Genomic DNA, 23,722 nt, shown 5'->3' with positions numbered 1-23,722 from the left:
GGTTGGTTAAGCATCCAACTCTTGATTTCAGCTTATGTCTTAATCTCAGGGTCATGAGTTCAAGCCCTGCATTGGGCTCCATGCTAGATGTGGAGCTTACGTAAAAACAAAAATGACAAACCTTCCTACCAATAAAATGTCAGGCCCTGATGGTTTCACCAGTGAATTCTTTCTAACCTATGAGGAAGAGTTGCAATGATCTTTTACAAAGCCTTACAGAGATTAGGAAAAAGGGAACACAACCCAACTTGTGTTATGAGACAAGCATAATCTTTTTTTTTTTTAAGATTTTATTTATTTATTTGTGTGAGAGAGAGAGAGAGCATGAGCACAGGCAGACAGAGTGGTAGGCAGAGGCAGAGGGAGAAGCAGGCTCCCCGCTGAGCAAGGAGCCCGATGTGGGACTCGATCCCAGGATGCTGGGATCATGACCTGAGCCGAAGGCAGCCGCTTAACCAACTGAGCCACCCAGGCGTCCGGAGACAAGCATAATCTTGACACCAAAATCTGAAAAGGATTATTATAAGAAAGGCTAAACTTTGTCATGAACAGAACTGCAGAGTTTCCTAACAAAACATTAGCAAATTGAATTCAGCTTTATCTAAAAATGATCAACATTACAACCACCTTGGTTGATCCAGCAGTGCCAAGTTAGTTTAACATTTGAAAAGCAACAAGTAGAATTCCCCACCCTAACACAATAAGGTAGAGAACTCATAAAGTTATCTTTCACTAGCTGCAGACAAAATTTAATATCTAGTCATAATTTAAAAAAACGCTTTGCGAACTAGGAATAGGGTAAAAGTTTCATAATTTGACAAAAGGTATTTACAAAAATAAAACTGCTATTATTCAGATGACATGATCGTGTACCTAGAAAATCCAAATAAATTTACAGATAACCTATTGGAATTAAATAAAATTAAGTGAATTTATTGAAAATCTTTAGACACAAAGTCAATATACAAAACCCAAATTTGTTCCTCTGTACTAGAGCAAACTATTATAAAATGAATTTAAAGTAGATACTATTTATAGTGCATTAAAAAATCAAATTTAGGAATAAATTTATTTTATTTTTTTCTTAAGATTTTATTTATTTACTTGACACAGAGAGAGACATCCAGAGCAGGAACACAAGCAGGGGGAGTGGGAGAGGGAGAAGAAGGCTTCCTGTCTAGCAGGGAGCTTGGTGTGGGGCTAAATCTCAGGACCCTGGGATCATGACCTGAGCCAAAGGCAGACGCTTAATAACTGAGCCACTCAGGCAGCCCAGGAATAAATTTAAATAAATATGTGCAAGACTTTGACAGAAAACTAAGAATATAATTGAAAGAAATTAGAGGAGACCCAAATAGATGAATAGGTACATACCCAGTGGTACGTTGGAGCCAAGTCATAGTAGCGCATGAGAGCTGACCACGCACATTCTCCCCAAATCCACGTTCAGTGATGGTTTCTTGAATTCGACCACAGTGGGAGTATTTACACTATGGAAATCAACAAATACTATCAAATCAGGGCTCTCTCCCACCCCCAAGAGCCTGTCATTAAACATTCACCAGCACACTACTGAATATACTGTATTCATGGATTGGAAGACTCATTAGTAGAGGGATATTGTCAAAGAATAATTCAGAGGAATTTGTTATCTGCATACTCCTGTGAGGAATAGTAGTCAGTATACTGTTGTCAGTGAACAAAAGCAAAAGCAAATTTATAACGAGAGGAGAGAGAAAAAACTTTAGTCTGGCAACAGTGAATCATCCAGTGTTCACTGTTAGTAACTCTGTCTTAGTCCAGGTCTGAACCATTGTCCTCAACTCTTCCCATTTTGGTCATTAGTTCCTAAAGGAGAGAATTTAACCTGAAGAGCTTTATTCTCTGATGCAGAATCTTTTGGGGATGTCAGTTTGATATTGGCAGAATAGTGACATTTGTATACCTGAACATCTGACAGTGGAGGAGAGCAAAATATACCAGGGCAATTATAAATATTATAAGAAATATTGAGAACCTATTTTGCACCCATTTTTTTGTCAGCGTGGATCTAATCAAGAGCATACATCATCTTAAAGACCAGTTTGTTCAGTCTTAGTGAAGTAATTGGGTTTTTCCCCTTTGATTAATTGATTATTTCATTTTTTCCAAGACATGTATTCTAGCAGTACTGTTAAATTTAACAGCTATTTCCATGGAGTTCATTTTCTTGGCCAATATTCAAGGGCACATCTACTTAGAATCATTCTAAGTAATGAAGTTATGTTAGTCTAACCTCAAATGAGTTTATTTAAAGTCATTCATTTGCTTCTGTAATTATCCTAGATTTGTCCAGTGGGAATCTTACAAGTATTCTCCAATGAGAGTCTCCCATGTTCTTTTGTGGGGTTTTTGGTTGTGGTGTTTTTTGGGTTTGTTTCTTTGTATTTGTTTTTTTAAGCACTTCCTTGCATTCTGGCAGTAAAAGATGTTCCAGGTTCATCTTGTTCTTACTTTGTCCCAGTTCTGGAATCAGTTTCTAAAAAGCCCTGCTTCCTTTTTGTAGAGAACACAGAAACTTGATATTTAGAAACCAGGGTCTAAGCACTAGAGATGCTGTTTGCTGCTGGGGTGTCATTGCTTATGGGTCCTTTCAACGGACAGAGCTGGAGAAAAAGAGCAGTTGCATAGATCCAACCATAATTAGACATATGTGTGTACACATGTGTTCATGCATATGTCCACACATGGTTGCATAGTATTTAAAATCTTGACTATACTGATGCCTCTAGTTCTAGTCTAATTCCACACTACCTCCTCCTCTTCCATGCTTGTGGCTCCTTCTCCTACCATCCTGTGAAGAATCTTGGAATCAAATTCTACTTTTGGAAGTCTCTGCTTCTAGTGGCTTTGTAGTGAGGCTCAGGGTCAGAGCTCCATGATAAGTGGATGTCTGGTGGCAGGATTCCAAGCATTTATACAGTGGAAGGCGTATATCCCAGATGTATTATGTTCTGGAGCTTAAGAACAACATTTGTGGCTAAAAGTACTTGATAGAAAAAAAAGTACCTGAAATGGTTTTTTCTGGCATGACTTCAAGGGCAACTTTCATTGGTGTCTGTTTAAATGTATTTAGTGTTCCAGTTATGATAGCCATGTAACCAATTGCCTCAAGACTTTGTGAAACAGCCATTTGCTTGCTGATCAGGTAGGACACAGTGAGAACAGTTTATTTCTACTGCGACGTTTGGAGTCTTAGCCAGAAGACTGGAGGCAGAAATTTTCTGAAGTGTCAATCACTCACGTGTCTGGTGGTTGATGCTGGCTTTCAGCTTAGATCTCAGTTCCTCTCCCCGTGGGCCTCCTGTGGAGGCTTGTCCATATCAGTTAGTTCCTTTCCTCTCTTCCCCTCCCCTCCCCTCCCAGCCCAGTGGCTGGTTTCCCCAGAACTGGCCTCCCAAAAAAGAGAGATACAGTCTGCCACAGTGTATTATAATATGGGGGTGACATCATTCAGAGTCCCTGATACATCTAGACATTTGGGAAGAGATTTTTAGAGTAGTGCAGGGAGATTGAGTCATTAATAAATACATATTAAACAAAATCATCAATTGATTAACTCTGGACAATAATTATTTAAGGGACAATTTCATGCACAGCTGTATCATTTATACAGTGACAATAGTGTAAACATCAGTTACTGTACTAACCAAGTAGTATGATATAACTTATATTGGGAAGATGGGGGATAGGAAGCGCATATCATATGATGAGTTGGATATGGGAGAGGAAAGAGAGAATGTCCACAGCATGTATCCGTATTTAATGCACACAAATTAAGAAAAATATTATGTCATTTGGAGGCATATTCTGAAATAATCAGTCAAAGGGAGGAAAAAATATTATAGGAAATGACAGGAGACTGGTTCAGGGGAAGAAAGTAGGATTTCTGTTTTTCAAAACCTTTGATTCTTTAACCTGTGTGGTGGTCCAACTTTGATGAAAATAACAAACAAACTTTTTAGCAAAAGAAATGCTAGGCTTAGATCATCTTACAGGTACACACCACAACCATTTAAGCTAATTCCTATTATATATAAACAGTTTCAGAGACTAGAAAAGGAAGGAACATACCCACATTATTAGGTGATGAGCCTACTATGATCTGAATATTCATGTCCCCCAAAAGTTCTATGTTGAAATCCTATGGTATTAGAAGGTAGAGCCTTCGGGTAGTGCTTAGGTCACGAGGATGGGGCTTCATGAGTGGGATTAGTGCTTTTGTAAAAAAGGTTCTAGAGAGATCCCTTGCCCCTTCCACCCTTTGAGAACACAGTGAGAAGGTACCGGCTATAATCAGGAAGAGGGTCCTCACCGAAATGTGACCATGCTGGCACCTTGATCTTGGACTTGTTGGCCTCCAGAGCTGTGAGAAATGATTTTCTGTTGTTTGTAAGAAAACCAATTTATAGTATTTTGTAGAGGAGCCCAAGTGGACTAAGACAGAGCCTGATCTTACCTTGACCCCAAAGCCAGATGAGGAGGAGGTATAACAATGAAAAACATGCTCCAGGCTTGCTTAAGAACACAGGTATACTCCCAGTCCCTGGCCTCTGGAAGTTATGAGAAAGCTACTCTGTCCAAGGTGGAGGCAGATGGACCCAGGCTGTGAGTGTGAAGGCTAAAGGGTTGTGGTGGGAAGAAAGTCCTGTACCTTGTAAGCCAGGGGGCTATTTTGTTTCTTTTCAATATTTTGTTAACTTAAAAAAGACATTTGAAAGAAAAAAAAAAAACAGGTACAGAAATACAAGGTGAAAAATGGCAAGCCAAATCAAGTAAGAAATGCATTTGGGCCCACGTGTGCACCTGCACGCGCACACACATGCACTAGGAGCAAATTGTGTATAACCCAGGAATGCAAGGAATGTCTTCACCATGGGCTTTGAGTTGGCAGTTCCCTGCCCTGAGCCTCTCATTTTTCCCTCTGGGGCTTCCAGTGCTGTTAAGGAAAGCCAGCCCGCTTATTATTATCACTGACCCAGAACTTGCAGGCACCAAAGCCGCCCCCCGTTCCAGAGCCTGACCTCCCTCTGCACCTCCTTCCAGCTGACCGTGGGTGAAAGCCATGGTGATTGTGATGCCACTGTGTACTGGGGTCCTCACACCCGACTTCCCACCAGCTGGAGTTCTGATTACCACCAGACTGGCGGGAAAGCTAACAGCAGACCTGCCTCCTGAGGGTCTGCTGCCTTAGGACCCTTCTGATGCCAACTGTCATAGCCTGGGTGCCTCATAAAGCAGGGTCTGAGGCAGTGAGAGTCTGCGCTGTCAATCATGTCTCTGGAGAAGACTGAGGAAAGGGGGTGGAAGCAGGAAGAGCCAATCCAAGAAAGTGTTACTGAGCTGTCCGCCATAGAGCCCAGTTGACTCTTTCATCTTGTGGTACATCCCCTCAGAAGCCACATAAACTGCTGGCTCCTGCCCATTACTGGTCAGAGGTCTGCCTTGCGTGGCTGGAGCAAGGCTCTGTTGATGGCTCAGTGGATGAGAGGAATGGCTGCCACCATGAACACCTTGACCATGAATCTCAGCAGTGGGTACAGCTGGCTCTATGTGTGAGGGAACAGCAGCCTGATGGAGGGAACCATGCATGCTGTTGCTCAGGCTGTTCCATGCACATGTGCACTCCTGAGGAAACAAAACTGAAATGGCATCCTTGCATATGGAAAATAATTTAATCCCTACCTCACTCCATACCCTAAGCAAAGTACTTTTCAGCAAAGATCTCAAACAAAATTTATTTATTTATTTTCAGGTGGAATTTAATTGTATTATCATTACTTGTTTTATTTTGTTTTAGAGAGAAAGAGGCGGGGCAGAGGGGAGGGAGTGAGAGAATCTTAAGCAGGCTGCACACCCAGCACAGAGCTCAATGTGGGGCTCGATCTCACAACCCTGAGATCATGACCTGAGCCTTAACCAAGAGTTGGATGCTTTCCTGACTGAGCCACCCAGGCACCCCTCAAACAACATTTAAAGAAGAAAATATAGGAGATATTGAAAGATTTCTGGAAACAGAAGCACAAACCACAAAACGTTGATGAATTTTATATTAAAATTTTAGAAACTGTATATCAAAATATAATATGAGTTATAAACTTGGAGATGTTTACAACATATACCTTATAAAGAATTAGTACCCAGAATATATCAAGAACTGCTACAAATCAATAAAAGACCGAGTATACAATTGCAAAATGGTAAAAGGATATGGACAGACAACTCACACAAGAGGAACCCCAAATAGGAAATAAACCTATGAAACAATGCTCATCATCACTAATAGCAGAGTAATGAAGATTAAAATAGTAATATGGGTCTCTCTACACTTGGATGTGGTTTACAGATGGACTGGTGCAAATGTTGTGTTGGCCAAAAATAGACAAGTGTTGACTTAGGAATACATACCTATGAATAAAAGTGTGAAGACACACACTTCACATTCATGTAGCTGTTATCTGGTGGACGGAAAGGGGGCTGGGGTAGGGCTTCATCTGTATTTTTAATGTTTTTATCTTAATCTAGGTAATGGTAACATGCCTTTTGTCATGTTATAATTTATACATTTTTTTCTAGTATAATATTTCACAAAAGAGAAGAAAGAGATATGTTCATATACTGAGCTTCTCTTTTCTGCCAGGCCCTGTGTGGAGTGCTGGTGGGGGCTAGCAGTGTTTGAGTCCCAGGCCTTGCCCCAGGGGTCTCCCAGTCAGAGGGAGGGAGAAGAGAAGGCAGGGTTTAATAGGGGTTGGATGGGTTGAGTGGTAGTGGGAGGCCCAATTACAAACCAGTCATATAGGTGCCCACAAACACCTCTTGACTGGGCCCATGGGAAGAAGCGACCCAAAGGGATATGTGGGGAAGAAGTCAGCAACGTAAGAAGCCAGGTGGGCAGGACTTTGGAGCCAGATGTCCTGGGCTCAAATCTCAAGACCATTACTTACTGGTTAAGGGGCCTCTTTGAACTTCAACTTTGTCAGAGTAGAACAGAGATAGCTCCCACCTTTTCCTGGCTCTTGTAAGGTTAGGGGGCACATGGCAGATGCTCGGCAAATAGTAGGTCTTGTTTTAAAGAGGGCAAAGCATAGGTCAGATCTATTCCTGTCTTCATGTTCACTTTGTATTTTATTTTTTCCAAATACAATCTAGGGTAGATAGAGGGGCGTATTGAATCCCCAAGTGCCTATTCCCCAGCCCAGACTCACTGAATCTACACCTCTACCCCCTTTCCATATTACATAGACAGTCTGTGCCTCATGTCACTTGGCCATGTGCGTTGTCTAAAAGAGCTCCCCTTGACTTCCGGACAGATGGTGATCTCCCTGCAGAACACTACCGCGACCAGTCGCTACCTGCGAGTCCTCCCACCTTCTACACCGTACTTCGCTCTGGGACTGGGTGAGTCAGCCTAGCGGTGATCTGGACCACCTCAAAATTTTATGTGGGCTCACTCCCAGCACAGGCCCGCCTGACCCTCAGATGAGCCTGGGCCCTCCTTTCCTGTCGCAGTCCTTCGGGTCCTTCTGCTCTGCAGATAGCCTGTCCACCTCCCACCCAACCTCCTAGTGATATCTCTGAGTCCTGCCAGCCCCTTTCTCCAGGGACCCCCTCCGGGCCCTGGACCTGCCCTCTGCTCACTCTCCATGCTTCCACTGCCCGAGTCCGGCTGTCCTCATTCCCCACTTAAACCAGTGTGGGGGCTTCCCAGCCGGCCTTCCAGCTTCCACAACACAATGTTTTATCCAAGAATAGCTCTGGTTACATTGTTCCCCTTCCAACCACGCTTGGAAGCTCAAACGGCTCTCTGCTGTCCGCAAAATAAATTCTAAGCCATCAGGCCAGGCATCTCTCCCCTAACTATTCCAGATGTACCATATCACTCTGCCACCCACCTGCCCGGGGCCTGGTGTTCTCCCCTGGACTCCACGGCATGGTGGTTCTGCCATCAGTGTGGCTTTGGCACAGAAGGCATCTACAAATGGAGCAGCCCAGCTGTGATGGGGTCTACCTCTGTCCCCTGGTTGCCACCTGCATGCAACACATGAACCCAAGCCCTGGGGGCTGACTGGTCCCCAGGTCCTCATCTTTTGCTTCTGTCATGCACAGGGATGTTCCCAGGAAAAGGCGGAATGGTGGCTCCTGGAATGACCTGCCAGTTCATCGTCCAGTTTTTTCCCGACTGTCTTGGGGATTTTGATGACTTCATCTTAGTCGAGACCCAGTCAGCCCACACCCTCCTGATCCCCTTGCAGGCCCGGCGGGCCCCCCCAGTGCTGACGTGTGAGTGTGTGCTCCGCCCTCCCTGGGATGCAGTTCAGGTTGACAAGTCCCTGGAAAACCTGTCTGCTCGCTGGGACCCTTTGTGGCAGTGCATGACTTGGTCCTCCCAGATAGGGGCTTCTGGGTCCTAAGGAGGCACCAGCTAGCAGCTTCCTTACAGCCTTCTGCTGTGTTGGGCCCCCGTTGTCCTGCTTCCCGGTGGAGGCTGACTCAGAATTGTACACAGCGGGAGAGGAGGCCAGCAGCCTAGCTAGCCCCAGCACAGGCTTTGCTGGCTCCTGGATCCCTAAGTGGGCCTGTGTCACACTGAGCCAAGCCAGGGGTGCCTGGGGCCCTCAGCAGATGTCACCTCTGTAGCCGTGTGGGTGGCTTTGGGAGAGCTGGCTTGGGCTGGGCTCCCTCGTTAGCAGAAAGCCTCTTCGGCTGGACCCAGGACTCTGACCCATGCTGCGTGGCCCTGGCTGAGGCCTGAGTCAACAGTGAGCACAGACTCCTGCTGATCTAGCCAGTAGTGCATGGAGACCAGAGACTGCCATGTGGGTGCAGGGCTCAGGGTGGGTGCCCATCCAGCCTCTCTGCTCTGGGTGCTGGGCCGGAGCCCCTGCATCCTTCCACGGCTGCTCTGAGCTATGGCTGGACCTCAGGGGCACAAGGGCCACAGGGCCTGTTTGGAGCAACATGTTATTTCTGCTGTGCCCCTTCTCCTGTGGCTCCAGTGTCACCAGTGCTGGACTGTGGTTACTGCCTCATCGGGGGAATGAAGATAACCAGATTCGTCTGCAAAAATGTGGGCTTCAGCGTTGGCAAGTTCTGCGTGATGCCTAAGAAGAGCTGGCCGCCGCCAAGTTTCCGGGTGAGTGATTGCAGCCTGCTGTCTGGAGCAAGAGCAAATCCATCCCCGGAAATCCCGCCCACCCACACCCCATGAGGAACTTGCTAGAGTGACCTGTGATTGGAGACAGACACACAAAAGAACGGTGTGGCGTCTCTCTCGCCCAGCTGCTGTCATCAACACCACGGAGACCAGCACTGTGGTTCTTGTCCTGCCACGGAGACCTGTGTCACCTGGGCAGCTTGTGTAACCTCCCTCATCCTTCCAAGCCAGGCTCAAGTGTCACCGCATCTACTCCTTCCTTCAGACATCCCTGTGGCAAACGTTTTCACAGAGCCAAGGCCCTATGTTGGCTGTGTTCTGTGTTGTATTTATTTGGCACAGTGCTCAAAAACATTTTTTGGGCCAACATTTAAAACTAGGGAGATTTCACCTAAAAATCTGCCTTTCTAGTCTCTGAAAAATTGGAGGGGTGCCTGGCTGGCTCTGTTGGTAGAGCACATGACTTTTGATGTAGGGGTTATGGGTTTGAGCCCCACTTATGGCATAGAAATTACTTTTAAAAAATCTTTAAAAAAAAAAAAGAGAAAAGAAAAATTGGAAGATGTGCAGCGCAGGGCCAGGATTCCCCGTGGCCCCGTGGCAGCATGGACCATGTGCTCACGCTGTTATTTTTCGATCTGTGTCTCTGGGAAACGGGATAGATCCAGAGGACTGCATGTTCCGAGACCATTTCGCTCACTTTTGTTACCTGCCAGGGTCCTCTAGGTGTGGGTTTGGGTCCCCGGCGAGCTGAGATGGCCTCCTTTGCCAGCGAGATGGCAGCTCCCCTCGACTCCGGGACTTAGAGCCAAGGGTGGATCTGGGACTGAGGCAGCCACGCAGGGTGCTGGGATGGGGGCAGGACTATGCTTTGAGAGCCCACCTCCAGGTTGAGGCTTCATCTCATGCTTCTGCTTCACATCTGAAGCACTCACTCGTCAGTGGTGTTCCTTCTGCTCCTCACGGGGGTTCTGTGAGCCGTCAGCCCAAGGAAGGTAGAGGGAGTGCTTGCAGAATGGGCGAGCCTCAGTTTCTTCGTTGGCTGTCTCCTGGATGATCCTTAAGATCCTTCAGATTGCAAAATAGATGGAGGAGAGAAGTGTGTCATCAAAGGGCTGGATTTTACAATCTTCCATGCTCTTGTGTAATCTTCCGCTTTTCTTTAAGGCTGTTGCAACCATTGGCTTCGTTGAGCAACCTCCGTTCGGAATCCTGCCTTCGGTGTTTGAGCTGGCTCCGGGACAGGCCATATGTATGGAGGTCGGTAGTTGGACAGCATGTAGAGTTTCTCCTCGTTACGATCAGTCATGGATGTTCCTTCAACTGCTTACATGATTTCATTTGCCTCTGTTTTCGTGACTTGAATATCCACTCTCATTCCAGGATGGTTTCTGTGTAGGAGGGTGTTATTCTGTGGGGTGATGTCATCTGACCGTCTCATGAACCCTCATACAGAGCGAGTGCGGACAGCCCTAGCATTCCACCGTGATCCCCCAGTGCTGTTTGTCCGCACTGTTAGCCTGGGAGTCCCTCCCATCTAAGCTGCCTCTGGAATCTTCTTTTGGTTCTTTGGTCTCTCTTGGACACCTCCCAACCCCTACCAGGTCTGGTGCCTGGGGACGATAGTGACTTTGTCCTCTCTTTCCTCTTTCATCCTCAGTTACTTGGCTGGCAAAGTCTTCCTTCCTTCCCCCTTATCCTGGACCTCTGCAGAAGCTCCCAGACTTGGATATGCTGGCTGTGTGGCTTGTCCTTTCCTAACCAGCTTCTTTCAGTGGCCCCTTTGGCCCATCACACCTGCTCACTGATCCCCAGCACCGTCTGTGAGAAATAATGATGTATCCCTGCCCCCTTTTTAAAAAAAGATTTTATTTATTTATTTGAGAGAGAGAGAGAGCAGGAGGGAGAGGGAAAAGCAGACTCCCTGCTGACCATGGAGCATGACGCAGGGCTCGATCCCAGGACCCTAGGGTCATGACCTGAGCCAAAGGCAGATGCTTCCCGACTGAGCCACCAGGCGCCCCTCTCCCCGTACCTCTTGCTCCACACCTTGCCCTCCCCAACTCCACGGTCCAGGGCTCAGACTCTGAGCTGCAAGCTTATGTGGCCTTCCTCGCTGGCTTGTCGGAGGGGCACTGACATTCAAGAGTGAAAGCAGTCTAGTTTCTAGGGAAGGGCATTTGGACTGCACTGTGTCATCAGATAGTGAGAGTCAAGAGCCATAGCGTTTTCATACTACCCATTGCAATCTTCTGAGAATCTTGCAAAAACACTGGTATCTTGGCCCCAGTCCTGAGGTTTTGAGTTAATGGGTCTGGGGTTTGTCTGAGGCACAGTGAAAAGGAAGGCTTCCTTTATAAGCTGCTTTCCAGTATCAAATGTCTGATAGGATCTCATCTGGGAGTCCTGGAGTGATGCCTTCTTGTTCATGTCTGTGCCAGTCTGATCCCTGATAAGGACCTCACTTTTGGGGTTGGGATGAAGCCAATTCAGGGCGTTATAGGGCTTTGTCAGACCTCACCTGCTCATGGCGTGTGGCTTGGGTCCTGTTGCCTGGTCCAGGCCTTGTCAGTACCTTGTGGTATGGCTTTAAGGAATTGGGGCTGACCACCCCTGCCCAGGCCAGGACTTCCCCTCATCCCATCCTCCTGTGATCCTCAGGGAAAGGAAAAGGGGAGCAGCAGGACTCTGGGGAGTCATGAGGAGTCAAAGGGAGGTATTTTCCCCCTTGGCATTCCTTGTGTATTTTTTTTTTTTAGATTTTATTTATTTATTTGCCAAAGAGTGAGAAAGAGAGAGAGCACACATAAGTAGAGGGAGCAACAGAGAGAGAGAGAGAAGCAGACTCCCTGCTAAGCAGGGAGGCTGATGAAGGACTCCATCCCAGGACCCTGGGATCATGACCTGATCCGAAGGCAGACGTTTAACTGACTGAGCCCCCCAGGCATCCCCCTTGTATATTTTATTTATCAATTGTTTGGGGTTTGTTTTAAAATGTGTTCATATTTCCAGGCTGCCTGGATGGCTCCGTGGGTTAAGCATCTGCTTTTGGCTCAGGTCATGATCTCAGGGTCCCAGGATCGAGCCCCGCATCAGGCAGCGCCACCAGTCTCTCACCGCCCTGCCAGATAACACCATGCCCAATGAGCAACTGTGTGCATGCTTTCTTCCCTTTGCTTCTCCCTTTCCTTCCCACAAATCACTGACCACACTCTGTTCTGCCCACTCACTGTTCTGCTCTGTCTTAAAGAGCGCTCTCGTATTTGTCCCAGCTGCATAGTATCCCACTGAACAAATGAAACTTAACCCAGGTCACTTGTCCCCTACTGCTGGCCACGAAGATTCTTTCTGATCTCTGGCCATTTCGGCAACTCCGTACATCACTCTGTCCAACCATGAGTCTCCCAGCAGCTTCCAGTCCTTGAAAGGGCTTTGCCGTCTCCAGGGTCTCTGATGGTCAGAATTGTGACCGCACTGAATCCCCACCATGTGGGTGCGTCAGAGTGTCTGATCCCTCACACCCTTGCCAGTACAGTGTGTTATCAAATGTAAAAGAAAAGCTGTTAAGAAAGAAAGCAAGAAAAGCCTGTCGTCATGTGTATTTTAAAGCACATGCAAACATGGAGTGGGCTCTTTGGCACCCAGTCAATGTTCCTCAACTCTTGGCCAAGCTCATGGCATCTGCGCCTCTCTGCCTCTTCCAGCCAAACCCCACCCTTCCCCTCTGGATAATTTTGAAGAAAATTCCAGCTATCTTGTCATTGCTTTCCTGATTGCTGGCTTTCTGCTCCTTGCCAATATGAAGGGTGAAAATTTTTTCTGGGTGGTTTCCATTGGCATTTCTTATATCACGAATGAGGTTAAACATGTGTTCCCATGATGAAGAGCCGTTTGTATCTCAGTCTCTGTGAACTTCGTCTTCATGCCTTTCAACATGCTTCCTGCATTAGTCTGGGCTGGGGCCTTGGCAGAACCCCCTGGCCTTAGGGAGAAGGCTGGGGGTGGGGGGAGAACAGGGGGGAGCAGGGTGGGAAGTGAGAAGTGGAACAAGGAGAGGGGGTGTGTGTCTGCAAGGAGGAGGGAGGTCACAGGGCAGCCCTTCTCTTCTCCAGGTCTTATTCCTCCCAACGAACTTAGAAAAGGCAGAGCAGACCTTCATCATTGTGTGTGACAACTGCCAGATAAAGGAGCTGGTGACTGTAGGTAGGCTTATGTGTGCTCCCAGGCCTGGGGCTGGGGTAGACAGGTGCCATGACTCTAGAAACTGCTACATTAGCCTTGGCCGTGGCTCAGCTGTGCCCACCCTATCTCGAGGGGGGGTGCCCTGAAGGGGTGTTGCAGCCCCCAGGCTCTGGGGTCTGGTTTAGTCATGCTCTGGGGTTTGCTCTGGTCAGACATTGGAGACCCAAGCCAGTGTGGCCTCTGGGACAACCCCAGGGAACCTTCTGGTGATAGATGGAAACCTGGGTGAAGTCTTTGATTTCTTCATTTTGAAACTCACCTTGATCTCCTTTGGGGTATTGCCAGAAACTTAAATATAAATGACTGGAGGCACCCCATGTTCTGTGGAGCTAGAAGGTACATTCTGCTGGATTTCCCCCAAGATGTACTCCTTCCTTCCTCCTTCCCTCCCTTCCTTCCTTCTTTCTGTCCTTCCATCCTTCCATCCAGTTTCACCCAGCAAACATTAACTGTCTGTTATGTGCCAAGTTATCAAAATCACCTCCTTGTAGTCTGGGAAGATATGGGTATGGGATGTGCATGCTAATGGCCCCCTGTTCCCCTTTTTGCACACTTCTGGGGTTCATGGTCAAGGCCAGCTGCATGTGGATGGTGGCATGGATCCTGGGACAGCCTTTGGCCATAGAGCTCTGATTTCAGCCCTGGTGAAACTTTACCATCTTATGGTGTCAGGAATCGGGCAGCTGGTTGCTTTGGATCTGATCTATATTTCTGGTGAAGAAAGTCACCCGGAGCCTGGAGAGCTCACAGACTTAACAGCCCAGCACTTCATACGCTTTGAGCCTGAGAACCTTCAGTCCACAGCTAAAAAGCAGCTGATTATTAGAAATGCTACGTGAGTGACCCCTGTGCCGGGCCCTCCAACATGCACCCTTCCTCCTTCCTCACCTGGCCTAGAGTTCCATTGAGGCTGGAGCTTCCTTCCAAGGGCCAGGAAGGAATCTGGGCACAGGATGGGAGAACTCAGGTCTGCACTGCCCATCACGGTAGCTACATGTGGCTATTGCAATTGAAATCAATTAGAAGTAAAATAAAGCTCACTTTTTTTTTTTTAAGAAATATGGTGTTTCCATTTTTTTTAAAGGCTTTATTTATTTATTTGACAGACAGAGATCACAAGTAGGCAGAGAAGCAGGCAGAGAGAGAGGAGGAAACAGGCTTCCCGCTGAGCAGAGAGCCCGATGTGGCACTCAATCCCAGGACCCTGGGATCATGACCTGAGACGAAGGCAGAGGCTTTAACCCACTGAGCCACCCAGGCGCCCCTACAGCTCACTTTTTTGATGGCACCAGTCACATTTTAAGTACCAGCCACAGGTGTAGCTCGTGGCTATCCTATCGGACAGAGCAGATACATAAGACTACCACTGCTGCAGTCTGTTATATTGGACAGTGTTGTCCTAGATCATTCTGGAGTATCCTTAGCCCAGAGCAGTTTTGCAGAGAGGTCTTGCCCTGCCCGTGAAGGGAGGCCAGCCAAATTCCAGGATCAGGCAGATTGTGACCAGTGGGTTCAGTTCCTGACCATTCTGTGAGCATGGCCATTAAGCCAGCACAGACCTTCCCTGGCGACCCCAGGCCTTACAAGGGTTTGTCCCCGGAGGTGATGAGCTATACCCATCGGCCGTCCCCCACCCTCCATCAGCAGCATGCCTGAGTCCCACCTCCCCACCGCCAAGGAGTTGTCACTGCTCTGCTGGGAGCTGGTGGGCACACCCCCTTCTGGACAGAGCTGTCCTGGGAGGCCACAGCTGGAGGGGCAGAGGGTGGTAGAGTGGGGACACCAGGCAGCAAACCTTTGGAACTCTTGTGTGGTAGGACCCATGGCGGAAAAGTCTCCAGATATCTACAGTTAAACAGCTAGAGCCGGGTTCCTTGTGTTTACCGTTCTCCCTGCGTCACCGTGGCCGCTGCAGTGGAGAGAGGGAAGCTCCCTGAGAGAGGTCTCCAGCGTGGACCCCCTGACCTCCGTGCTCCCCCAATTCCTGATCCTGGGTCCTCTCTGCTCACTCCTGGAGCGGGGCCCAGCCAGGCAGGGGGTCAGGAGACTGGTCCTGGCAAGATGGTGACATGGCTCCACTGGCCCCCACAGGCACGTGGAGCTGGCCTTCCACTGGCAGATCATGAAGCCCAACCTGCAGCCCCGGATGCCTGGGGAAAGCTACAGCCTGGAAAGCCTCAAGTACCACCCGGACAGGGAGACGGCCTTCTCCGTCCTGCCCGACAGGGGCCTTCTCAGCCCCCACGCGGACCACGAGTTCATCCTGACCTTTTCTCCTCATGAGGTAAGAATGATGCCATCCTGGTAGTCACACGTGATGGGGCCATGGTACTTTCCACCCCCCGTCTCCTCCCCCCCAACCGCCATCCTTCTTTAGTGACGCTGAAGCAGCCGCTGAGCCTGACGAGATCCTGGCATCCTCCAAGGCCAGGACTTAGCCGAGAGTGGGGCTGGAGGACAAAGCGGCCTATTCTGCCTGGTCCTGATGGTGCGCACACCTCATCCGCCTCGGGACCCTGGGCTCGTTTCCTTAGCTCTGGCGTCTTCTGTGTTTCCACTGTGTTGGTGACAGTACCGTCTCTGCCCAGCCCCCCGCCTCCTCTGAAGAGTGAGGTGCAGGAGCCAAGGGCTGGGTTCACGTGGTGGGCTCCTGTGCGAGGCCCTGTGTGTAACTCAAGAGGGGAACGAGAGCTGGGTGTGAAGGGGGTGCTCTGGGGCCCCCTAAGAGCTGACTGGCCTGTCCAGCTGGCATCCCAGCCCTATTGTTCTGGGAGGCCCTGGTGCTTCCCACAGTCAAGGGCACTGCCTATGGGCCATGTCAGGATCTGAAGAACCTGTCCTTCTTGTCCGCTCTGGCCCAGCTGAGGTAGGAACACCAGTCTCGGGACTGCGGTGGCCCCCACACTCGAGTCCTGCCTCCCATCCTGGCAGGCCACCCCTCTTTTCCTAGGGTGGGGGTGTGGCAAAGGGGAGCACCACTATGTTCTTTGGAAGGCCTCTCTGGCAGCTAGGCCAAAGGGGAGAAGGAATTCCTGCCATGGCTCCCGGCTTCTCTAGGGCAGCCTGATTGGAATTCAGTTTGTTTTCAAGGTGCCGTGTTTGCCTTGCAGCCCAGGGATTTTCACAGTGTGCTCCAGATGGTGCTAGAGGAAGTCCCAGAGCCCGTGAAGTGAGTGGGGACAGGGCCCCATATGAGGGGTGGGCCGCAGGGCCTGCCTTCCCCCCTTGCGGATACTGGGGAAGGCAACAGCAAGGAGTGAATGAGCCCCCTGACCTCAGCAGGCTTTGACACGGGGGAGCACTTCTGCCTTGCCCTGGCCCCTAGGCCCAGAGGGGCTCAGCTGCAGGGAATGGCTCACTGGGCTCCACTTTGCCTTAGCCCAGGGCAGCCATACTGCTGGGCCCTGGGTGGTGGCCAATGAGGAGGGGAGGCTCTGCCCCATTGTGGGCATCTCCGCCAGCTCTTCCCCAGGCCGACTGTCAGGGTGGGTCTCCAGTCAGCGTCGTGTGGAGACCCCAGGCTGGGTGCCACCACAGCCGAGTCCCAGGAGGCAGCAGGCAAGGCATCCTGTCCCAGGACTGTCACTGGTTGGTTGGCTCATACCTCTGATTTGAGGGCACTTAGGAGCTGCGTGTAGGGGAGTGCTTTCTTTTTACAAGACCACAGATAAGGGACAGAGGGAAGGGCTGTGCTCCCAGGCTGTGCTGGCACTTAGCTCACGGGGGGTTTGTGTTCAGCTTGGACCTGGAAAACCAGAAGGATTCCTCCTGCTCTGTGGATGATGTGATTGTCCTGGAAATCGAGGTGAAAGGCTCAGTGGAACCTTTCCAGGTTCTCTTAGAACCATATGCCCTCATCATCCCCGGGGAGAACTACATTGGCATAAATGTGAAGAAGAATTTTAAGGTAGGCTATGGTCTCCCCCCCAGCCTAGGCTGGCCGAGAGTGTGCGGAACTTGGCGTGAGTATGGGGAGGATGTGGCTGGAGGAGCGGGTGGCAGCCTCCACACAGAGGGTGAGACGGTCCCCGGGGCTCCTGAACCTGATTTGGTGTGCACAGGTGGTGGGCCGGGCATGTCTGTCATTTTACCAGCTCCCCAGCATCCTCTGAATGATAGGGCTGTGGGGCCATTCCTATGGTCATGGGTCTTTGATGGGATACGGCGCCCACAAACCCTGCTGTGTGGTGGGGGTGCTGTTGGATGGCCAAGAATTAGCTGGGAGGGTGTAGGGAGGACCCACTGTGGGCCCACAGCCCTGCAGTCCTTCGGTGGGTACAGATTTGTGCAGGGGCGGTGCCTGTGGAGTCTGGATTGGGGTGTGTCTTGCAGATGTGGAACAACAGCAAGTCCCCCATCAGATACCTGTGGGGAAAGATCAGTGACTGCCACATCATTGAAGTAGAGCCCTGCATGGGGACCATAGGTACTGCAGGGACAGTGGTGGGGGTGGGGTGGGGGTGTAGGCGAGACGTCCTGGGGCCAGCTGTGGGGGAGACCTGAGAGAGGACGGCGGCCTGTGCAGGGGTTCGGGTGTTCTGGGATCAGCTCCCGCTGCAGCCTGGCATGTGTAGTGGATGAGAAGTCAGCAGAGGCCACACATATGGGCCCAGCCACAGCGGGGAACTGTCCCCCTCCCTTTCTCCAGCTCACTTCCCCCTCTCTTCCAGAGCCCAGCGAGGTGGAGGATTTTGAGTTGAGCTTTACCGGAGGTGTCCCTGGCCCAACAAGCCAGGACCTGCTGTGTGAAATCCAAAACTCACCCTTGCCAGTGGTGTTACACATTGAGGCAGCCTTTAAGGTGGTGCTGGGCAGGGGGGGGGGGCGCGCGGGTTGCTGTGCGGCTGGGAGGGCTTGCAGGGTGGCAGGGGTAGGGTGCAGAGTCTGTTCCCAGGGTGGCCTGGTGACAAGCCCCTCTGGGTGTCTCAGGGGCCCGCCCTTGTCATCAGTGTCTCAGCCCTTCAGTTCGGTTTGCTGCGCCTGGGGCAGAAAGCCACGGACTCCATCCAGATCCAGAATGTCAGCCAGCTCCTGGCCACGTGGTGCATGAAGGAGAGCCTTGTCTGCCTCCAAGAGAGGGGCGAAGATGTAAGTCGGGCGCCCACCAGCTCCAGGGCTGCCTCCCCCGCCGCCACCTCTGGCAGCTGATTCACCGGTCCTGGCACATTCAGAGCATTGAGGCTGGAGAGGAGGAGCCTGCCTAATCACCCCTGCCTGGCAGTGTCACCGGTTCTCCCCATCTCTGACGCAGTTGGGGTACCCTTGACAGCAGAACTTAAGCCTGAACTGGATGTTCCTGTTCCTTTCTCCACCATCTATCTGATGTGGAAATAAGACATGGGTTTCTCCTTCTGTCAGAGCAGCCTGAGTTGGGAGGAAAATGGCTCAGCTGAGCTGAGCTCCCCAGTCTCCAGGGAGGGGCAGGCCCTCAGGGCTCACCCCCAAGTCTCCCAACCTCCCAGGGACAGTACTCGCAGTTCCAGTACCTGCCACCAGGGGGCACTTGCTCCTGGGCTTGTGGCCCAAAACAAGAGAATCCAAGATGTATTTCCACTGAAGTAGCTCTTTCCTTTTAGCTATAAACTTAGAGAATACTAAAAGCGATTAAATATAATCATCATTATCATCACTAAATACGATGTAACAAAACCAGAACAAAACCAGAGCAAATGGCACAAAATGTCAGTTACTCCCTACCTGCCTGTGTCTAGCTGTGTGTCACCACTGGTCACCCCCACTCTTCATACACGGGGCATCTGTGGCTTCTTGGAAGCTGCCTTAGGTCATTGTTGCCCATATGAGGCTCTGACCAGGTCTATGTGATGAAAGCACCCTCCCTCCAACTCCCTGCCAAGGTCCCCCTCTTGCTTGCCCACATACCGTCTAGGGACAGAACATTTCCCTTCCCTCCTTCCGCATTCAGAAGCTGAGGAAAGACAGGTGCAGCCACAGATCTGCCCGTGGGCGTTCCCTTTCTCCCAGACTTTTCCTTTACACTTGACCAGCCTTGTTCCTTAGGCAACGGCTTCATTTCTCCCTCTGGGCACTCTGAAACTTAGCAGTTGGGACCATTTGTCTCAAATTACCAACACCATTGCCAAGAACCGCTAGCAAGGGCCCTGTTACACAGGGTTTGAGTTCTGCACTTTCTGTCCAGGCTTATTGGTCTCCCTGCTTGGATTTGGGAAGCATGGAAGATGGGGACAGGGACAGGGTGGTATCAATATCTTTAGGCAGGAAGCTTTTCTTCAAATGAAACCTTAGGCAGAAGCTCAAGATGGAGAATAAAGTGCGACTGCTCTGGCCACCCAGAGAGGCCCTTGTTAGGTGCCTGCTGCCCCAGCCTGCCTTTTCCCCCCACCCTAGTCCCCTTCCTTAAGTACTCTGGGACTTCCCAGAGCACAGAGCACAGCCGTGCTCCTTACTAGATAGAGACAGAGAGGGCTAGTGACTTCCCCAGGGTCACACAGCTAGTGTGTGGTGGAATCATCAGGTCCTCTGCTTTTTTTCCCACTGTGAAGAATGATAATTTTTTTATAATTGAAGTAACCGTCAATTTCATAGTATGTTAAGATTTAGTCTTAATTGAGGCTGGTACGAATCCTTGTCTCTACAGTTCTCTGTACTCTGTTCTTCTGAGCTCTCAAAAATAATGTTGGGATTTGGGGTCTGTTAGATGTGCTCAGGTCAGGGGCACAGAGATGTAGTCCTGGCCTACAGAATCCCCCCAGGACTCCTGGGGAGATTCATGTGAGGAACAAAGACCAAGAAAAGCAAAGGGGCTATTCTTTACTACTAGAGCTTGGGGCCCAGACTTGAGCACATGAGCTGCTTTTACTGAATTAGGCCAGCTCCTCCCTCCCACCAGCACCAGGGAGGAAACAAGAGAGCACAGATCCTGGGACGCCTGGGTGGCTCAGTTGGTTGGACGACTGCCTTCGGCTCAGGTCATGATCCCGGAGTCCCGGGATCGAGTCCCGCATCGGGCTCCCAGCTCCATGGGGAGTCCGTTTCTCCCTCTGACCTTCTCCTCGCTCATGCTCTCTCTCACTGCCCCTCTCTCAAATAAATAAATAAATAAAATCTTTAAAAAAAAAAAAAAAAAGGAGAGAGAGCACAGAGCCCAAGACAGGCAGCCTGCACCTGACCTTGGCTAGCGTGGCAGACTGGGTGGGAGGAAGGGGGTGGAAGATGGCAGGCCTCTGCAATGTGGGTAGGCTGCCCTCCAGGCAGGGCCTGGCACTCACTGTCTCAGTCTCCTGGAATGAAGAGACCACAGAGGAGAGAGCATCCCTCCTCGGTGTGACCTTTCCATGTTCAGTGACACCCTCACTAGGCAAGTGTGACCACGGGGCCCTTCAGTCAGACCAGTTGCAGGTCTGGGACCAGAAGAGGGAGGTAGAGAGCCCCCCCCCCCAGGTGTATTCTTCTTCCTAAGCTTTTGCCCTTCTCTTCTCCCTTCCTATGGCTGGTATGGAGGCTAAGGGGTTCAAGCCTGCAGTGGGCAACTGTGGGTGGGGGGTAGTCATGGAAGCATCGCCCTACTCCCAATCTGGTGACTTGGTGGTTTGCCTTCCTTAGACCCCTCAGGGTCCTGACCCATGTGTGCTCACTGGGGCTGGGCAGACCTCACAGAGCCACTGAGCCTGCCCTAGTGTGTCTCCCCTTTCCCCTTGGGGCACGTCCTCTGTCCTCTACCTCTCAGATCTGGGCCAGGACATGGGGACCCTCTCCTTTACTTAGAGACTTGGTCTTTGTTCTCTTTATCCCGAGGGCCCTGCTCTCCCTGTTTGCTTTGTCCTGCCTCCTAGCACCTCTTTGAAGAGTCAGGGCGGCTTGGGGGTGACCCTGGTTGGGGGCGACCCAGCTGCCAGTTCTGCAATTCCAAGTGTCCTCTCTCCTCATTCTTCCGGATTGACCTCCACGTCAGGTGTCTCCCTTCGACATTGAGCCCTCAAGTGGCCAGATTCACCCTCTGGGGGAGTGCAGAGTGACCATCACCTTGGAGGCCAAGCAGTGTCAGCGGCTGCAGACCGTCCTGGAGCTGGAGGTGGTGAACGGGGCCTGGAGGTAAGGGGGCGGGGAGGGGCGGGGAGGGCACAGCCAGGACAGCCCACTCCAGACCTCTTCACAGTATATGGATATTGTATGCCATGAAGGATTTGGAGTCATTAAAGAATTTAAAGGTGGTGAAACCTGTTTATTCTATCAGATTTGGAAATTACAGAAAAGGAATTCCATGACCCAGAGAAAACCCACTGGTCATATTATAGGGTGTATCCTTCCAGTTTGTGTGATGAAAGATTAGAAATAAGTATAATCACAGCAGCATTTTGTGTCACCCAGTAAAGTGAAGACTGTGCTTTCCCTGTGACCCAGCATCAGCCCTCAGAGAGGTGCTCCCCGAGAAACACACACGTGTGCCCTGGGAGCCGAGCACTCACAGCGGATGCTCGTTGCCATTGTTCATAGTCGTGAAAAACTGGAAACGACCAGGGTTCGCCAGCAGGAGAACGGACACCAAAAATTGTGACGTGCCTAAATGAGCAAATACCACTGTCTTCTGGGAGGCCCACACTGGAAACCTCCAAGGTTTTTGGTGCTGTTCCCTTTCTTTCTTCCTCCCTCCCTCCCTCCCTTCCTGCCTGCCTTTTTTTCTTTCTTGTGGACAATTTCTTACATACATAAAAGCAGAGCAGTATAATAAGCCCCCACGTACCCATCACCTACCTTCAGTAATTATCATATCACTACAAATACTGTTTCATTCTTATCCTTCATCCCTTCCTAAATTATTCTGAAGCATCATATTCATTCTTCAGCTGGGTGAGGGTGGTACACAGGTGCTCTTTTTATAATTCTTTAAACTGTATATATATTTACGCTGTTAATAATAGTCATTTCTGCATATATTTGGTATTTCACTAGAAAAACACTGAAGTGCTTATTTTAAATCTTCATGGATCCTCTTGAATTACCTCCCAAAAGACTGTCATTTTATACTTCCACCTCCAGTGCCGGAGACTGCCCATTACCCTACACACTCTCACAGCCACAGATAGAATCTGACTTTTAAATGTGACCACCTGATGGCTGGGGGTGGGGTAGTACCACCTGTGTCCATTCGGTTTGAATGTATTTCTACCCAGCATGGGTTTCAGTGTGACTCTGTCTCACTGGTCCCATGTGGCATCTTGTGGGCCTTAAATACCAAGGTTAAGTCTTTCTCCTCTGGAAGAATGCCTTTTATTAAGTCTGCCTATTTCCTTTCCCACCTCTCTTGTTCTTCAAGGACCCCGCCTGAATCAGAATGGTTCCAGGTGTAAGTAATGGAAACACAGATGTAACCAACTTGAGCAAAACTGGGAAGCTGTTGGCTCCTGTAACTGGGCGTTCCTGCCCTGCTGAATCCATGGGCTCCAGTCTTTTCCTGGGTCCGTTCTTCTGCTTCTCTCTCGTTCTCTACCCACTTCCCTCACCCCTGCCCCCGCCTCTAATTCTGCTTCTCTGTTTGCCTTTCTCTCCCCTGAGGGCTAGGGCCCTTGGCCACTATGCCCTGGGGGCGGGGGCCACTTAGGGCTCAGGCTCACACACTTCCAGCTTAACAACCTTCGAGAAAAATAAAACCGGCTTTCTCCGGCTCTGACTGGGCCTCTTTGGGTCACGTGCCTCCCCTCCCCCCATGCCTGTGCCAGAGGGGGAGGGTCGGCCTGGTGGGAAAGTTCCCCAAACAATAAAGGCTATAGCCCACCACAGACCTGCTGGATCTGTACGTCAGGAGCTGAACCATTTTCCTCATATCTCTCAGGGTTTGTGCTCCTTGTTCACGGAGATGTCCTTGGCCTTGCCGGGTGCTCCTTCAGTGTTGGGTGGATGCCCTCCTTGTGGCAGTCACATTTTTAAATTTCCAAGCTTTTCTGTTCTCAGATGGTTCCTTTTTTAGAGCCATATGTCATTGTCTTATGGATGCAACAGCATCTCAGATCCCCCACCAAGGAAACTCATTTTTGTTTCCTCATGTTGCTGTTGGGATCGTTCACCTTCAGTTGGTGGGTTTTCTTGTACAGTAAGTAATCCTCGGCTGCTCACTCGGGGTCTGGAGTGTGAGAGGAAGGAGACTTACATGAGCAGCTGGTGGTCTCATTTCTGAGGAAGTGGGTGTAGGTGTGGAAAGCACTCCTCTTCTAGGGAGCCGAGTGTGCGTGAGCGCCGTCAGTACCCAGCGACCTGAACACTGGAGGAGGATGGACCAGTGTTGGGGAAGGCAGCCAAGACAAGCAGTAGAGG

At 50.1% G+C, this 23,722-nt stretch overlaps 1 protein-coding gene across 12 annotated transcripts in view; it reads left to right on the top strand.

Moving 5' to 3' along the window:
• DLEC1 (DLEC1 cilia and flagella associated protein) overlaps window positions 1–23,722 on the top strand; it is a 65,689-nt gene that overhangs the window by 24,913 nt on the left and 17,054 nt on the right. For 11 of the 12 annotated variants that reach the window (XR_004383097.1, XM_032861199.1, XM_032861206.1 and 8 more), the window contains 13 exons: window positions 7,350–7,437; window positions 8,146–8,319; window positions 9,036–9,172; window positions 10,361–10,453; window positions 13,306–13,396; window positions 14,108–14,270; window positions 15,527–15,719; window positions 16,546–16,604; window positions 17,174–17,342; window positions 17,768–17,861; window positions 18,106–18,236; window positions 18,365–18,523; window positions 21,366–21,505. Coding sequence is in view for 11 of the 12 variants with exons in the window: in XM_032861199.1 (XP_032717090.1) it covers window positions 7,350–7,437; window positions 8,146–8,319; window positions 9,036–9,172; window positions 10,361–10,453; window positions 13,306–13,396; window positions 14,108–14,270; window positions 15,527–15,719; window positions 16,546–16,604; window positions 17,174–17,342; window positions 17,768–17,861; window positions 18,106–18,236; window positions 18,365–18,523; window positions 21,366–21,505 (1,691 nt within the window). In the remaining variant the exon portion in view is untranslated. The remainder of the gene's footprint in view (window positions 1–7,349; window positions 7,438–8,145; window positions 8,320–9,035; window positions 9,173–10,360; window positions 10,454–13,305; window positions 13,397–14,107; window positions 14,271–15,526; window positions 15,720–16,545; window positions 16,605–17,173; window positions 17,343–17,767; window positions 17,862–18,105; window positions 18,237–18,364; window positions 18,524–21,365; window positions 21,506–23,722) is intronic. The other variant, XM_032861203.1, reaches the window with a different exon arrangement.

This window comes from Lontra canadensis, unplaced genomic scaffold, assembly GCF_010015895.1.
Source record: "Lontra canadensis isolate GAN:19392208 unplaced genomic scaffold, GSC_riverotter_1.0 scaffold20, whole genome shotgun sequence".
Taxonomy (NCBI): domain Eukaryota; kingdom Metazoa; phylum Chordata; class Mammalia; order Carnivora; family Mustelidae; genus Lontra; species Lontra canadensis.
Note: the sequence above shows the minus strand (reverse complement) of the source record. Positions and strands in the feature narration are given on the sequence as shown.